Source organism: Manihot esculenta, chromosome 13 (genome assembly GCF_001659605.2).
Source record: "Manihot esculenta cultivar AM560-2 chromosome 13, M.esculenta_v8, whole genome shotgun sequence".
Taxonomy (NCBI): Eukaryota; Viridiplantae; Streptophyta; class Magnoliopsida; order Malpighiales; family Euphorbiaceae; genus Manihot; species Manihot esculenta.
In genome coordinates this window covers 32,664,119-32,683,069 of record NC_035173.2, presented here as the reverse complement: position 1 = coordinate 32,683,069, position 18,951 = coordinate 32,664,119, and the positions used below count along the sequence as shown (strand labels likewise).

Genomic DNA, 18,951 nt, shown 5'->3' with positions numbered 1-18,951 from the left:
ACCAAGAAATTGCGATATAACTTCGAAAGTTTTAGATTTTAACTGGTATAAACACCAATGGGTAACACTGGTTGACTGGGGTAGTGCTTATAACATATCAACAAAGGTTAACCCAAATCTGTAGAGCTGAAATACCAGTTCAACCATGCAGTCACACACAAGGCCACTGACAATTACCAAGTGCCAACAATTTTCATCAAAAGCTAGTTTAATATTACACAATTGCCCGGCAACTAACAGTTACGAAGAACCAGCAGTTCCTAGATAAAGATGTTTTCACATTAGACGAGAGGAGGGTATTGCTTGGCTTGCTGGCGAACCCTTTTCTTGTACTCTGCAGAATCCTGCATTTAAATCAAGTTCATGCACATTAGAATAATGAAAACAATAACTGCGAAGATAATTCTGTTTGAGCCCCCCTGTTCAAACAACCAACTCTTTAGTCTTCCCAAAACTCAAGCACATGATCAATCCACTCTAATGTTTTAAAATACTCATCAGATTATATTATTACAGGTCTTCTTGACATCCATATGCCATAAATAACACAACCAAGGTGATGTTTGCTGTCCACATCAGAAATGGAATGATAAAGTTTCTGCAGAAGAACTTCTACACCTTTTTGTGTTATCAAAACAAATCAACAGATAACCAATACTTCCGCGATTTTCCGACCTTAGAACAGAACCTTCAATATTCTAGTATTCGTTTACAATAAATTAATGAATTCAATCTGTCATGAATACAGATGGAGACCAAAAAAGTGTGATGATTCCATCAGAGAAATCATCATATTTGACCAGAAGTCAGCATACCTGGATAAAGAGATGATAGCCTTCAGTTTGTGCAGGATCAGCAGGATTTGGTTGATCCAGCAGGTCCTGGATACCCACAAGAATTTGCTTCACAGTGATGGCTGGTCTCCACCCCTACACCATAAAGTATTCTGAGTATACTAGATAGCAAAGAGATTTCATAGCACTAGCAGAAAAAGAAAATGCAGAACATTAATCAAAAGCAGCATAAGGTACTTACACTATCTTCATTAAGGATTGACAGGCAAACAGTTCCAGAAGGATAGACATTGGGGTGGAAGAAACCTTGAGGAAATTTACACTTCGGAGGCTTGCTAGGATAATCTTCACTAAAGTGCAGTGTAAGTGGAAAATAACCACCCTCCCAATCAGTCTACAATACCGTAAAAAGTTATGGTTAATCCATCGAATTCAACAAGAATATATAATTACAAGGTAAAAATATAACCACTAGTTTTATCCTTATAATCGTCTTTACCAATTATGTGAGACCTTCAGATAGAGATCAACAAAATACCCCGACAAAAGAAACTAAACATTCTTTGAAGTTTTATACCTTAATATAAATGAACCTGGAAGTGAGGGAGGGAGGTAAAACAAGGGCGTGCGAGGTCATAGATTATCATTACAATATAAATACAGCAGAGCGTGAGTGAGAGAGACACATCTGAAGTATGATTATGACTGAAAATCATTTTCCCAAGTCAAACTTCAACTTAAGACCTAAAATTACAACTGAAAATTGAAGTTCGACTTGATCATATTTTCTATTATTTCCTTTTTCACCCAGCAAAATGAAGTATTAAATCAATGAATAGAGTGCCTAGAGAGGGGCACTACCTCCTGTACAATGATATTGTTGTGGTTTTATCATCAGGTACAACTTCTTGTCTTTTGTACTCTACACAACAATACCAGAATAAGCCAAGCCAAGCAATAAAGGTGAAAAACATTAGAGAGGGGGGCAATAAACTTATCACACAATGTAGGTGACTCAGAAAGCAGTCAAACAGCTACTTAGTTTTAAGCAAAATCTGCCTTTACAATTTTTGAAGAGATCCGTTTCCTAAAGAAATGGATGAATGATAACCAACAGAATCTATGTAATGTGAGAAATTGTAACTTGTAGCCATGATCTACTTCAATACCATCAAAGTCAGTTATCATCAAGACGACCAAATCAACAAAATGAATAACTTTTTTAATCTCTTCCACATCCACAACTACCTCACAGAGAGAAATCTCCTAAGACGCTATTAAAAGGAACCCAATTCCATGTCAAGAAGCTGGAAAGATGAGAGAGCATGAGAGAAAGAAAGAGAGAGAGTATGGCCATTGCAATTTAAAATGAGGAAGTTAAAATTCAAAGAACAACAATTATTTCAAATGGAAGGGGGAAGAATTCACTGGTCGAAAAAAGAACTTTTTATTTTTTATTTTTTTTTTAAAAAAAAAAGAGAAAGCAAAAGAAGATGCAGGATATGAAAGCACGTAAATTGAAAAAACCATCTCCATTATCCACAAGTACTCATAATTATGAAACAAAATTGTATTTTCAAAACAAAGGAATATAGCCAAATCAAGGAGATGATTAACTTGTGCTAAGGTTTATTATCATCTGAAAGGTCACATGCCAATGAACATAGCAACATATAATAAACAGCATGATAACTAGGTTAGCTGTGAAGGTGCATCTGATATGTTGTTAGATTGTTTAATTCCATTGTCAAAGAGGCACACCAGACCAAGGGTCTGAGCCACCTGGCTGAGACACGGCATGCCTCATAAACCTTCACCTGTGGCAAGACTTCTCATGCATAAAGACAATCACCAAACCATCAGTAGATTCATACTTCCACTCTTTTCATTCTGCCTTTTTTCAACCCTTTTTTTCTTAATCTGTAAAATTAACAACACGTATAACTCCCTCTACACTCTCTACTTGACAAATTTATTTAAATTAATTCCCTCGCAATGAGATTTCCTTGTCGAGATGCTGGGAAGGCATATCTTGTTTGGTGCACTAACATGGCTGAATTGCAATAAATTTTACTTAATAACTGCTTTTATTCTCCATGCTTGACAATCTCAATTCACTCGAATTGTGAGTCAATTTTTCAAGTTGTTTAATTTGTTCATTTTATGTTCAATTGGTGATTAATTTGCTTACTAGCTCCTTCCAATTTTTAAGATAAAGTTAATTTCTTCTTTTTTTCTCAAAATTGATTATTTATTCCTTATATATGTTATGAAATAAAATAATATTAAATTGTTTTAGGTATCCTTTTTTTGCGCCAAATCTCTCAGGCTTGCTCCTTTGCCTTGCACCTAGGCTCCAAACCTCTTGGCCCCTTGCAGATTGTGCCTTTAACAACTACGAACACAATGTCACAATCACAAAATCCTGACTATAGGCCAATGTCTTTTGATGCAATCAAGACAAGCTCAATAGCTAAGAAATTAACCAATACAAGTATCTCACAATGCTTGCAATATAAGAAAAACTAATTTCCTGCATCTTTAATCAGCAAACAACAAAATTGTGTTCTATTTAAAAGAAGCTCCTGCCATATCCTACCCAAAACAGGATAATAAGATAACTAGGTAAAACAACTATATCAAGTACCCCTTCAAAATGCCAAGAAGAAAGTTCATTCAGGCAACTGAAATGAAAGGGATGACATAACTTGACAACTATTAGAAAACAACAAAAAATTCCAGAAACCAGTTGTGACCTTTGTGCAACCTTTCAGATAAGGAATGAATTAAACATGACATTGCAAAGTAAAGATTTTGACTTTATTACAAAACCTATCGAGATATACAGCATTCTAAATGGGACCGGAAAAGATTTTCATTATATTAACATTAAATTCAACTTCTAAGTAATAAAAGTAAATGATAATGTTTACAAGTCCCCCCTACCTACCCAAACAAGGAATTTAACTAACAGGGAATTTAACACAATTACTTTCAGAATCCGAACCAACCTCAAGCACTATAATTTTTCTTAAGTTTGTTCAGTTAATTACCAAAAGGACGAATAAAAACCCACTACAATTTTATCAAATTGGTTCAATTAACAGCAGAATAATCAAGCGACCAGAAAAATACATTACGATTACCTAGAACAATTATTTTTCCCCTTAATACAGCACATACATCTCTTACAATATATATACCTCCTAGCAGTTTCCAATTCCTCTAGTCATTACCTACCATGTGGAAGCAAAGTTTCCCAAATGAAATTCTCGAAGCAAGGAAGATAAAAAAAAATGATATGATCATCTCATTAACCAAGACCACCAAAGTAAGACTGGAAGCAAAATTTAGTCTGAAATTTTAGAAAGTAACACTTACACCAGGTTTTCCAGGAATAGTGCAATGCCACACCATCAAATTCACCGACCCATCAGGCAGAGTCTCCGGCTTCGCTACAAAACCCTACCTCACCAAAATTAAAAATCAAATCCAACAGCAAATTAGCAACCTCGAAAACAAAAACTAAAATAAAAAAAATTCGAAACCCCCCCACCCCCCCCCCCCCCCAAAAAAAAAGTAATAATCTAAGGCTTGTGTTTCATACATGGGGATGGTTTTTGCGCCAAGACTTTCTCTCTTCAGCAAGACGACCGCGCGCTATGCCTCCCGACATTGCTCTATCTTTCTTCCCTCTGTGACTTTAGGGTTTCTCTCTCTACAGCGGATGTTCGTTACCCCCTCTCTCTCTCTCTTCTCTCTCTCTCTCTGAGCACAGCATCAAATGATAGGTAGTTTTAAAGGGCAGCGAAATACAGAGGCAGAGTGAGAGAGAAATCTCTCTCGTCGGCTAATAACGCTTTTTTTTTTTCCTTAAAAAGATTATTATTTATATTATAACTAAATTCATTAGTTAATTTTTTAATTAAAATATTTTTAATATTTTAAATTTTAATAATTAAATATTATTAAAAAATATAAAATATCTTCAGATTAATTAATAGAATTTTATAAAATTAAAAATTAATTGATAAAGTTTTTAAATTATAAAAAATAAAATATTAAATAAATAAAATTAATAAAAATAAATATTATGAATGTTTTATTATATTTTTAAAATTCAATATAATATAAAAATTAAATAATAAATATTTTGATACAATTCCAAACCTGCCCTTGCCGTGAAGACTTGTGCAAAGGGAAGCATTGTACGGTGGAGATTTTATCTTGGGACGATCTAAGCTGTGTCATTGGACAAGGGAAGGTACATTTCGTCGTTTAGTGGTTTTTTAGAATATAAAAATGAAGGGTTAAATAAAGTCAAAGAATTCGATTTTTTTTTTTTATTTTTTGGTAAGCTGGCGTGAGATGCACGCCACTAAATGATCCGTCACGTGAAGAATTTCTCCCTGTGGGCGCATAAAGCAGATTAGGACCTTAACCTAGCCGATAGTGATAAGTAGGGCATGCATTATTATTCTGTGATAACTTAATGATAAATTTAATTAATAAAATTCAATTAATCTAACTTTTTTTTTTTTCCTATTCAGATGAGATAAGAACTTAAGAATAGCAATCAAGACCATGCAATGTCATATACATTCACTTTAACAATGCGATGGCCGACGGGCTTTCTTTGCCCTGAGCGAGGCTGGACTGAAAAGGAGAATAATGGCTCAAAACCTATCAAGTCCTCCTTAAATAAGATCGATCCAGTGTTTCAAGTCTCGATCCGGACACGCGGAGTAGGCTAGATCCACCATGAGCCCGGATCCAATAAGAAGAAGTCCAACCCAGTGAAGCGGGAGAGACTAGTAGACCCAAACACCTTGCAGCCCTACCCCGCATGCGCACTAGAGAGAATTAAATGGATGCTTGACGTGGAGAGTGGGTCTGACACGTCCATACGTACGAGCCTGAGTGACATAGACAGGTAGCATAATAGCAGGAACGGGGCAGGTAAAAAATGGGTCTTCTCTTTCTGGAGGGTCGGCTTCTTTTCTCCTTTTTGGACTCCATTTTATTTTTCTCTCTGCAACTCTTGTCTAAATACTACTCTAATTCATAAAATCTGACTTGAACGTCGGAGGGTCTCCACCGGGACATTTCCGGTAGGCCCCTGACTTTTTTTCTTTATTTTGCAGGTCCTTTTATCAAATAGAATATAGAGAGACCCATTTGATGGACCCATATGATGGACCCAGAAGAAAGATAGATTTATCATGAAGCAGGAGGAGAAAAAGATTTATCACAGTGTGTTTGAAAGAAGCCAGAGAATATTTTATAAGTTAAAGTAAGATAATAAAGAGTAATATATTAAAATATTATTTTTTATAATATAATTTTTATTTATTTTATTTTTTCATACATATTAAAAAAAAATAATTTTTATCCAACATTTTGATATGCTACTATCCTCGAAATAGTGGAAGCTTTTCTAGTTTCTCTAATCTATTTGTCTACAAACTTAGGAAATCCGGTTTTAAGAAGTATGACGTGGTTTATGCACTACTATAATTTTGTTAATTTAAGCCTTAATGTTTCATTTGGACTAGTTTGCGTGGTCGTAGATGGAAGGATGTAATCTAGATGGTGAGATCAGGTAGAGTTCTCTATCTACTATCGGGTCCTATTTTTCGAGTCAGATGGTCCATCCACTTGAGGGTTGACGACTGAGTTGGGTTTTTTTTTCATATGGGTGGGCCTCTCCCTATAAATTGAGAAATAGCAACATGTGGTTTTTACTTTTGTTGGTGGGTTTCCTAGAAGTTCATTGATGGTTGCATCTCTCACGTCCTTAAATCTAAATTTAAGGATGGTGACCCACCCTTAAAAGTGATTGAGAATATATGGTCCCTTATTAAAAATGAAAATTTACAATTTAATTGTCATGTTATGCAAAAAAATTCATTTATTAGTAGCTCAACTTGAAAAAATATATTAAAATATTTATAACATTTTAAAAAATTTACTGATTAGTTTTCTGTTAGTTTTAATCGTTTTATTATTTAGGCCATATTATTTAGAAAAATTTAATAGTTGATCCCTTAATTTTATAAATATTATATTAATAAATCTTTCTATATTAAAAATAATTTAGACTTTTTTATAATATTTAATGGTAAAAAATAATAGATGAACTAATTAATAGACTTTTAAAATTCTCATAAATATTTTAATATATTTTTCAAAATTAAGAGTCTAACTAATGATTTTCCCCGTACTACAAACACCAAATAATAAATTTCCCTATTAAAAACGTAGTTTTCTTTAAATCCCAAGTATGGAAATTGGTTGGAACTGCTATTCACTTGCTTTACTTGTGGAGTGCATGCAAGTTGCCATCTTGTAGCTTTGGCCTTTGATGAAGCGAGATCCAACGGGGTGTCCAATTGTGGACACATGGCAGCGGCTTGGTTCAATAGATTGGCTATTGACCCATAGTTGATTCCTTTAAGTCCTTCTATACTTATATTGAGAAAAAAGACTTGTGAGATAGAAAAAGACAGTCAAAGGTCTATCGGAAATACTCCCGGTGGAAATCCTCTAACACGTAAGTTATATCAAAAGATTATTTGATATTTATTAATATAAAGAGAAAATAAGAGAAAATAAATAATAAAGTTTTTACGAGGAAATCTCCAGATAGTCTCTATTTTTAGGGGTTTTCTATGAATATATGAGAGGGAGATTAGTTTCTTGGAGTTTTAGTTTTTGGAAGAGTGAGAGTCTCACTTTCGGAGAGCTTTTTCTTTTTGGGAGACTGAACCCCCTCGTGGAAAGTTAGTTTTGGAATATTTATATCTCGATTTTCTGCTTTACGTCCCATGGAATGGTGGCGTCTAGACAACCTTTTTGCAAGCGTATTGAATACCTCGAAAAGGGCTAAGAGGCGGACCATCGCGTGGGAATCAGTGTCTCGCGCTGGTTTCATCAAATTTGTACCTGGTCAAATTCCTTCTGATCATTGAGATCATTGTTCTTGTGTTCAAATGTTGATAGTACAAATTTTGAAAGGGTCTGTTTGGTCGTTTTGGATGTTAGCGAAGTATGAGAAATTGGAGGTTTGATATCCACATTCTATTAATCGAACCTTTTCTCTGTCTGGTCGGACCAAATAGTTTGACTCTTAAAATCTTTCCGTATTCAAGTGTCATGATCCAATGGGCCCATATGTGTTATAGCATTTGATTTTTTTTTTTTTTTCATCTTATGCTTCAACTCCTTAAAGGTTTTTGGGGGTTTTTTTTAAAGGCAATAAACTCCTGAAAAATTTTCATGCTGCACCATAACGTAACTTCTGTAATTTTCCGGTCTTAAATGAAAATACCCCTATAAGCAAATATTGGTTTTAACCGAAAGCTCGAAACGAATGAATTTAATTAGGTTTTTTATTAGTTTTTCAATCAATTGATTAGGTTTCAGTTTTATTATTATTTTTTTTTAAAAAAAAAATTCTGTTGGATTTGATTAAATGAGTGAAAAAAAAAAAGAATTTAACTGAGCCAATTTCTCCCTTTTACAAATGCTTCATTGTTTCTATTACTCGATAAATTAAAAAAACTGAAGACATTTTAAGGCATCACCTGCTACTCAATTGCCCAACCTCTCTTCCCAGTTCCTTTCTTCTTTCCCCTTTATTCTTCAGCTGTCGTCGCCCATCTCGTTACCTGCCTCTTCTCCTTCGAGACTATCGTTGTTGCTCTTCTTCTTCAGTTCTTCCGCCTTCAGTTCTCATCCTCAGGGAGCCTTGGCCGAAAGCTGATGAAAGTTTGGCATTTTGATGGGACTACGAGATTTGTAGCCTTGATTTGGATTGATGTGCGTTTTGTTTGGATATGTTGCGTTTGTTTGAGCCCTGATTTTCAGGAATACTAAGATCCAATTTGCTTTTATATGTTGCTTTGATCTCTTGTATTTGCTAGTGTATTCTGGGCATTGTGTATGTACTTTTGGGATTCCATTATCACCAGGGTTTGGTTTATTGGGTTTTTGGACCGAATTTCTTCTTTGCATTAGAGGTTTGGACTTTAATTTGCTGGTTTTTGGACGGAAAGCAGGCTGCACTGGGACAAGAGTCGCTAAAATGGCAGAGTCATAAAGCCCAAAATCAAAATTTCAATTGACCGAATGCATATCAAATCTCATTTTAAACCATGTCGGTACTTTTATGATTTCCGGAGGAAAAGAAAGTGAGGTTTTTTTTTTTTTCTCCAAAAAAGAAAAATAAAATGAGGATGTAAATGTGAGGATGAGAGCATACATACTCGTAAAATTTATATATTAGTTTTCATATTTTTAAAAATAATTATGTAATTTGCGCCCACAGATTTAATTTGGTGGTAGGTGTATCTGAGTAAATCTGATAAATTTCAGATTCTGCTCCCTCAATTTTCAATTCTCATTTTAAACAAAAAATAATAAATTAGTTCAAACATAAAAAAAATAATTTAATATTTCTTTATAATTTAATTCCTAATTTATTTTCTATAATTTTACACATTTCAGTAATTATACTCCTTTTAGGTTAAATGAATACAATAAATTAATCATTAAATAAATAATATGAAGACTAATTTATAAGAATTAAATATTAATATTTAATATTAAATTAAATTAAATTAAAAAGTACAAACAAACTTAAAATTAAAATAAAATACAAGAAAATAAAAAAAATGAATTTTATTTCATTAATAATAAAATTATTTTTAAAGTTGAGGGGCGTTGAATTTAAACCAATAGTTGAAACCAATTATATATATATAAAAAATACTGATATTCTTTTATATTTCCTTTTTCTATTAATTTAATTAGGGCTAGCAGTGGTGGGGGTTAGCACTTGGAAATTGAGCAGTGGCAGTGAGCAGCAATGGCAATTTCTTGGGTGCTGGTTGATGCAGGATAGACTGGATTCACCTTTTGAGAAAGGCAGATCTTAGCTGCCTCCATCTCTGCAATCTAACTCACTTAAAAACAACATTTGCTCTCTCATATCACCAAACTAATTCAACAAACAAAAATTAATTAAAAAAATTATTTACTGAGTTATTATTAAAAAATTAAATAAAATAGATAAAATCTTAATAAGTGTAATAGTTCAGAAATAAATTTAAATTAAAAAATCAAATTTAATATTTTTTACTAAGAGTAAATTTAATTTTTTTATCAAAATAAATATAATAGTATTTAAATTAAATATTTAGATCATTTACAATGTAGTTTCTAAAATTTGATAAAATCTATGTTTTAATTCTTAAATTTTCATTCTGTTAATAAAATAATTATTTTATTAAAATTTATAATTATATTAAAATAATTTAATTTTTGAATTTCATTTATATTATAGTTTAATCTTTTAATTTTTGAATTTCATTTCTTTAATCTTTTAAGTTTTAATATGCATAATAATTTAGTATTTATAATTTTAATATTTGTAATAATTTATATTTTTTAATTCGCATTGATTCTTTTTTAATTTATGATAACTAAAAAAATAATAGAAAACTATTTTATGAATTAAATAAAAACTCATGCTTAAATTATTTACTATATAATAAAAATGGACAGAATAAGGTATGAATTTTGCTAAGTTTTAAAAAATTTACTATATAATTTGGGCCGCACTTGTCATCCCTCAGTAACTGGGCTCCTTCTCTCTAATGGCTATGGACCATAGTTTCACACTATCACATCTCTCATCACAACATTCCATTACTTGTGGATTCAAATCCATTCACAAATTATTAATAATAAAAAATATAACTGTTAAAAATAATTTTTATTAATATCTATAATTTTTATTTATTGTTATATTAGCAATAATAGTAACTATTAATATTATTACCGTGTGTTAATCAATATAATAATAAAATTAGTATTTATGCAAAATTAAGACAATGATTGAAGCATTCAAATTTTGAAAATTGGGTTAAGTTTGGTAGCAAGTCTAATATAAATTGTGGATTGGATTTGTTTTTAAGGACATTATTGTTAAAAAATCTTTTAAATAACATACATGTGTTACATCATTGGTAGGTGGTAGGTACTCCAAAATTTTGTTTCATATCAACTATTTATAATCAACATAATATTTTTTTACTTTCAATTGCCTCATCATATAGAAGTAGAGATTGATATTACACAATAATTATTCAAAAAAAATCATGTACTTAGAAGAGTTATGTGGCAAGAGTATGATCAGATAGTACTCGATCCCACCGAGAAAAAAAAAGATCTGGACGCTTTAGATCAGCCTTAAGTCATTTCAGCTCATCAAAACTTGCCCTCTCAACTATAGAGCAAAACTCTATATGAAAGTATCTTTAACAGCTACAATCCAGCAGATCTCTTTATGCCTATAGTCACAGGATCCCTGACTAATTAGCCGGCAAGATTCCTTATCAATGAGCCAGTCACAATATTATCGGATTTCCAAGAAATATTATAATTAACTCCACATTCTTACAGTATAAAAGCTAAAGACCACAGAGACAAATGTATGTTATTCTCTCACACAACTACTCTTGAATTCTAAACAATTCCTAAATTTTGCTATTTTCCTCAGTTTACTGACTTGAGTATTGGAGTGGCTGCCGTAGGCACTAATCACCTCACTTTCTCTTTATTGCAGGATTAACCAATTACAATCCAGCTCTATTTCGTCCACATCATCAACTAGGTTTCAGCAAAATCATTAAATTTTGCTGCTGGGAGATCCATTGAATTCTCTCTATTCATTTGGATTAAAACTAATCTCTCATCCCTTTTCTTTTAAAAGAATCCTTCCTTTCCTCTCTCCCAATGGCTGACACTTCTCGGGCTACTGCTAAAATTGCTACCAATGAGGGTGCTATCATTTCTCCCACTCCTGATAGTGAATAAAACACACCCTTAATGGTCAATAAAGCATATCTCAACAATTTAAACAACGAGCAAATACTCTAATAAATTTAAATATTACTCAAGGGGAGATGTCATACATAGTTCCTAGGGGAAGGGAGGAAGCCTCTGTAGACCTCTCGAAGACTTGGATAGAGGCGATCAAAATGTGATCCAAATGGAAGGCCGAGTTTGAAGAAGATGAATTAGACGATACTCCGAAAGACATCGATTGGAAGCTGGTATGGGCTGTTCCAAGGTACCAGAAGGAGCAAGAAGAGGACTTTGGCCTAGATGGTGTCTCGCCCCTATAAAAAAAATCCTAACAAAAACTTTTTCGACCAAATTCAAGTTGCCTAGCTTGGATAAATATTTAGGATGACCATGATGCTCTAAGATGTCAACAATTTTGTGCTATACTGAGTATTTCCATCAACACTCACAGGTTTGGCTCAGAAATAATACCAACATCTGAACCCAGGTTTGATTCAAAATTTTACGCAATTTGTTATGTTATTTAGATCCAAGTTTATTATTTGTATATCTCCTAAAAAACTCTCCTCCGACTTGCGAAAGATTCGTTAAGGAGAGGGCGAGTCTTTGAGAAGCTTTATCTCACTATTTAATGTAGAAGCAATACAGGTGGAGGAGTTAAACCATGGAATAGCATGTGAAGTATTGAAAAAAGGAACACGTAGCGTCAAGTTCATAAATTCCTTAATCAAGAACCCAACTGTTATGTATCAACAGTTGATGGAAAAATTGTAAGAGTATGTCAGGCTGAATGATGAAGTCCAAGCATTGAGAGAGACAAGAGGGCGAACCAAAAGCAAAGCCAAAAGGCGGAAAGGTGAGGGTATGAAGAAAACCATAGAAGTCACCAAGTCTCCCGAAGAAGAGATGACCAAAGTAAGTATAAGAACTATACTCCATTGAATGACTCACGGACACGTATTCTAATGTGGATCAGGAAAAGCGACAAGGAGGTCAGGTGGCCTCCCAAGCTCAACACTGAGAGAGCCGAAAGGTGAGACGGGACCAAATATTGCCACTTTCACGAAGACCATAGACATACAATGGAGGAGTATCGGTAGTTGAAAGATGAGATCGAAAAGTTAATAAGAGACGACACATTTTAGAATTTTGCCAGAAAAAATACAGAAGAGAGGAGGCCTGAGCCCAGAGAAACAACTTCCAAAACTACCCTTGATTGAGAACCCATAGGGGTTATTTACATAATTGCCGAAGGACCTAGTGATGGTAAAGAAAGATAAGCAAATCACAGAAGATGTAACAGGCAATAATGCTGGGTTTGGTAAGTTGGACAAAAACTGAAAAGAACTACTTAAGGTCTCGAAGGTTATTCACCTGGAGTCTTATAAACTAGTCGAGTTAGATAACCAAGCCTTTTAATTATCCTTGACTAAATGTATGATGTTTACAAAAATATAATAAATAAAACTATGATGCGTTCTTCAAACCTTTCTTATTAGGAACATCAGGTAAAAGTGTGGATACAAAAGGCCACAAGGCGGGAACCCGCTAGGCCAGAAGATCGGGTGTTAGTCCACTAAAAGGCCACAAGGGCATCCAGGTATTAGTCCCACATAATAAGGCATCTTATGCTAGGCTACAAGGTGGGAACCCACCAGGCTAGAAGACTGAGTGTTATTCCCACTAAAGGCCACAAGGCCATCCGGGTGTTAGTCCTGCATAACAAGGCATCTCATGACAGGCCACAAGGCGAGAACCCGCCAGGCTAAAAGATCCGAGTGTTAGTCCCACTAAAAAACCACAAGGCCATTCTGGTGTTAGTCCCACATAACAAGGCATCTCATGCCAGGCCATAAGGCGAAAACTCGCCAGGTCAGAAGACTGGGTGTTAGTCCCACTAAAAGGCCACAAGGTCATCCGGATGTTAGTCCAGCATAACAAGGTATCTCATGTCAGGCCACAAGGTAGGAACCCGCTAGGCTAGAAGACCAACTGTTAGTCCTTTACTAAACAAAAGTTTCAAGGCCACAAGGCGAAAATCCGCCAGGCTAGAAGACTGGGTGTTAGTCCCATATTAAACAAAAGTTTCAAGGCCATAAGGCCGGAGCTCACCAGACATATGACCGAGTGTTAGTCCCATATTACAGTTTGAAGGCCACAAGGTGGGAACCCGCCAAGCATATGACTAGGTGTTAGTCCCTATAAGCAAAAGTTTCAAGACCACAAGGTGAGCATATGCCAGACCGACCAACTAGGTGCCAATCTCGTTTCACAAAGGGTTTCTAAGGCATCTTATGTCAGGCCATAAGGAGGGTATACGCCAGTCTGACCAACCGAGTGTTAGCCCCATTTCACAAAAAAGTATCATATTGCTTTTACAATCACCCTTGGAAATTCAAAAAATTTTTAGAAGGAAGAAGGCCCATTGTAGGCGGGCAAGACTTTTTGACAATCAAAAAAGGTGAGACGGACTGCTAAAAGAGCGAGTGAAGTCCGCAAGGAGGAAAATGACTGGAAGCTCGTCATGGCTAGTCAGGGCGAGAAAATACTTGAAAGCTAGTCAGGGCTAGAGAATGCTTGGAAGCTCGACGGGAAGAGAAAATGCTCAAAAACTAGTCGGGGTTAGAGAATGCATGGAATTTCGACAAGGTGAGAAAATGTTCGGAAGCTAGTCAAGGCTAGAGAATGTCTAGAAGCTTGATAGAGCTAGAGAATGTCCGAAAGCTTAGCAGAGCTAAAAAATATCCGGAAGATCATCGGGGCCATTAAGATAAGAGAAAGCCCGAAAACTCACCAAGGTGTTACTATATCGCTCGGATCAATTTTGGCTAGGCGCTGGGCAATATCTTAGACTGGGCTGATTAGCAACGCGAGTAAGAAGAAAGTAAGGACACAACGCGCTCAACCCGAATAGAAGCTGACTTAGTTTAAAGGACTAAACTAAGGTTGCACGGTTCCACTCAGGATAGTTGGTATGATTTGCACTTCAAGACTGTGACACATTTCACAACCAGATCACTAGAAGGGTATTCGCCAGGAGAACGACCGAGTGTCAGTCTTGATTAATAAATTCTCAAGGCAATATCAGATGTTAAGTTCGATTTATTATTGCCATAAGACAATGGTCATTTATAGGCAGGAGCAGGAAAACTGATGCGAGTATAGAAGGCCAATCTAAACAAACCATATGCCCCAAATCATGAAGACAACTGTCATTTTCGAATTTAAAGAATCGAAGACCAGCGAAAAAACTTCTGATATTACACAATACTCGCCCAAAGAAGGCTATGTGCTGGAAGTCGAAGAAAAGGTCATGTGGCAAGAGTCTGATCAGATGATGCTCAATCCCATCAAAGGAAAAAAGAACCCAAACGCTTCAAGTCGACCTAAGGTCAGTTCAGCTCGTCAAGACTCGCCCTCTCAACTACAGGGCAAGACTCCATAGGAAGATACCGTTAACAACTATAATTCAGTAAATCCTTTTTACACCTGTAATCACAGAATTTCCAACCAATTAGCCGGCAAAATCCCTTATTAATAAGCCAACCACATCATCGTCGGATTTTCAGGAAATATTATAATTAACCATATCTTCTTACAGTATAAAAGCTAAGGATCATAGAAATAAATACACACTATTGTCTAACACAACTACTCTTGAGTTTTAAGCAATTCCTTACTCTCGCCTTCTCCTCAGTTTACTGATTTGAGCGTTGAAGTAGTTACCGTAGATGCCAACCACCTCACTTTCTCTTTTTTACAGGATTAACCAATCACAGTTCAGTTCCATTTCGACCACATCATCAACTTGATTTTAGCAACATCAATAAGAAATATGTGAATACTTATTCATATTTAATTTAATTAATATTTTTAATGCTTGAGAATTTATTTTAAATTCAATTGTAATTTTTTTAATTATTTAATTTATTTTAGAATGCATCATTATTATTATTATATGCTCACTATTATAATTTTTGTAATAGATTTCATATGAAATTAAGAAATTTTATCGTGACAATTTACTATATTTCAAAATTTTAGAAAAAAAAAACATCTGATTCTCCTTATACCTATCAAATTTTTTTAAAAAAAATACCATTTAATACATATCGAACAAAAGAACACATTAATTTATCATTATTTTTAAAGAGCACATTAATTTATCATTCATTTCTAAAAAAACATATTAAAATATTATTGAAATTTTAAAAAGTACAGTGATTAGTTTTTCAATAAATTTAAAAAGTTAAGAGTTGAAGAAAAATTAAAATATTTTCAATTATTTTTATTATTTATTTAATAAAGAAAATAATAATTAATATTATTCACATAATATTTTTTTATATAAATGGGTAAAATAAGAGAGAAAACGATCAATCCTCTTTAACAGTTAATTTCATAATTTATTCATCATACATATTAAATTAAATATCAGAGTGGTTGCTAACCCAATCCATTTAAGTATTCTCTCTAATTTTGTAGGTTTATATCCGAAAAAATATGATGTGAATAATATCATTCGCGCCCTCTGTGGAAATCGACAAAAAAAATTATGTATCTCACATTTTTCTTATTATTTAAAGAAGATTGTGATCAAACATGTAGAAATATGAGCTTTTGATGAAAATATTCCTATCGCTAAAGAGTTTTATTCCTGTGTAAAATCTATTACATTGAAATTTGTATATCCCTCACACTTTTTTTAGAGATTTGAGCTTCTGCACAAATATGTTATAATGAAAATTTGTATCTCACTCACACCTATTAGAAATTTGGGGGTCTACAACGAAATAATTAACGTCACTAAAGGATTTTATTCTATTGTAAAAAGCTTATGTAAAAGATTTGCAACGGACTTAATCCCATGTTTGCTTCCTTCATCCTAAATTTTTTGAGACCGATTTTTGCAGCTCGCTACTGTAGCGGTAGACTTTGTGACGGTATCTCTGAATCAGCGATAGAATTTTGCCGTCACTAAATGACTTGTATAAATATTTTCGTTATTTTTAAGTATCCTTTAAGCTCTTATTAAGCATGAAGGTTTATCTGCATTATTCATTTATTAAATTTATTTTACAAAATCTACCATTATGTTAATGCCTTAGAAAAAATCCTTTATTGTATAAAAAAAAAAAAAGAGAAAAAAGAGTTACAAATTATTTTATTGCAAGATGGTGATGTTTACGCACATCAATCAAGTAATACTATGTTCTTAACAACCAGCGGTAAATACTAATTACTTTTCACTTTTATATTTATTTTTCTATTTAGACTCAGCATTAACTTTAGGATCACATATCATTATTAGTCATCTCATGCAAATTTAGTTTTTATACTTTTATATCTTCTACAAGAATTAATTTTGAAGATGAGATTTAATGGGTTATATCACCTATAAAAGAGGCGACTCCACATATCAAAAGGCTCTTCCCCAAATTCAAGCGATCTATTGCACTCTTAGGCAGCGTAAGAGCGCCCCTAGGCGATGTAAGAGTGCCTTTCAGGCAACTAATTGCCCATATAGACGACGTAAGAGCGCTCTCAAGCGACATAAGAGCACCTCCAGGAGATGTAAGAGCCTTTCAGGCAACTAATTGTCCACTTAGGTGATGTAAGAGCGCCCTAGACGACGTAAGAACGCCCTTTTAGGCAACCAATTATCCACTTAGATGATGTAAAAGCGTCCCTAGGCGACGTAAGAGCGCCTTTCAGGCAACTAATCGCTCACTTAAGCGATGTAAGAGCGCCCCTAGGCGATGTAAGAGCGCCCCTAAGCGATGTAAGAGCGCCCCTAAGCGATGTAAGAGCGCCCTTAGACGATGTAAGAGCGCTCTTTTAGGCAACCAATTACCCACTTAGGCGACATAAGAGCATTCTTAGGCGATGTAAGAACGTCTTTTCAGGCAATCAATTGCCCACTTAAGCAATATAAGAGCGCCCTTTCAGGCGATCAATTGCTCATTTAGGCGATGTAAGAGCGCTCTTTCAGGAAACAATTGCCCCCTTAGGCAATCCGCATGGCCTTATCAACAATTGATGCCTATACAATTTCTCATGATGACAGCATAATACCAAATCTCATCAATGTCAAGCCATCAAAACAAGATGGGAATAAAAGCCACGTAATATTTATTTAGCCATATAAGTCCATCTATTGAAATACTTATATTTTAGTTATATATTGATAACTTTAGTTCTCTCATCTGGATTAAAATGCAATCATAAAATATCATTACCACAAATACAAGTAGCAAAGAAACCATGACCTTCAAAATCAAAACACAAGACGACAAATTCATCAAGGAAAAAAATCAAAGCGAATCATTATTAGAGTCCCACAAGGTGACAAGTTCGCAAATGGAAAAGTCAAAGCAATCATCATAGTGATTTGTCACGAAATTTTCATAGGATGACAAGTTTGTCAAAGGAATAATTCATTATCGAGCCTAAAGATTCAATTACTATAGAGGGACTACTTATGTAACTCAATATTAAAGTATATTAAATTTAAGTCTCAATAACCCAAATCACATTTACTATCAAATATCTTATAACTCTAAATAAGGTGGTAAAATTTTAATCGAAATAAAATATTATCTATATCATAATATTATCCTTATTTGATAGGATTCATCCTGTCTTATCTAGGATTTTGTGTCCTATCTTATCTAGGATTTCATATCATATTAAAATTCTATCTTACACGTTATATAAGGAGCTCACAACCTCCATAATGAGGTACATTATTTTTTCTAACGATCAATTGCATAATTTATGCATCACACATATTGACTTAAGTATTAAAGAGATTGTTAAACTAATATACTCGATATTCTCTCCTATTTTATAGATTTATAAACATGATGTGAACAACATCAATAATTTTAAAAAGAAAATTTTCTCATTTTTGAACGTTAAAGATAACGATATTAATTTAAACATTTAAAGATAAAAACTAATTAAAACTTTTTAATATATTTTTAATATGAAAAATTAATTAATAATTTTTTTTCTATAATAATTTTTTAAATTTACTTAATGAAATTCTAAGATATCCGGTTATTTTTATTATAAAAATAGATATTTTATATTTAATTAGTTAGTTATATAAAGGTGCCATCTATATAAAAATTTGAATCAACATCAATTTTAAACCTAAATCCATCAATATATACAAAAAGTACTGCTATTTTGAATACTACATGTACTTGTGTGACAAAATTAGTTATACCCATTTGTATACTTAAAATTGAAAATTACAAATGTATCAAAATCTTGCCCT

The 18,951-nt window shown here is 33.6% G+C and overlaps 1 protein-coding gene across 1 annotated transcript; it reads right to left on the bottom strand.

Moving 5' to 3' along the window:
• Positions 1-9: 9 nt before the first annotated feature.
• LOC110630236 (SUMO-conjugating enzyme SCE1) lies at positions 10-4,652 on the bottom strand. The gene is made up of 5 exons (XM_021777628.2): positions 4,402-4,652; positions 4,176-4,259; positions 1,036-1,188; positions 816-929; positions 10-344 (listed from the first exon to the last, which is right to left on the bottom strand). Exons 1-5 carry the CDS (start codon positions 4,468-4,470, stop codon positions 282-284), a joined length of 483 nt encoding a protein of 160 aa, XP_021633320.1. The 5' UTR covers positions 4,471-4,652; the 3' UTR covers positions 10-281.
• Between the last annotated feature and the right edge of the window lie 14,299 nt (positions 4,653-18,951).

Bases quoted from the DNA above. Each gene is read 5' to 3' on its own strand.
- LOC110630236 (XM_021777628.2), bottom strand. From the start codon at position 4,470: ATGTCGGGAGGCATAGCGCGCGGTCGTCTTGCTGAAGAGAGAAAGTCT. The intron at 930-1,035 runs GTAAGTACCTTA...TTTATGGTGTAG, and splicing joins CAATCCTTAATGAAGATAGT to GGGTGGAGACCAGCCATCAC. The intron at 345-815 runs GTATGCTGACTT...ATTTAAATGCAG, and splicing joins GCTATCATCTCTTTATCCAG to GATTCTGCAGAGTACAAGAA.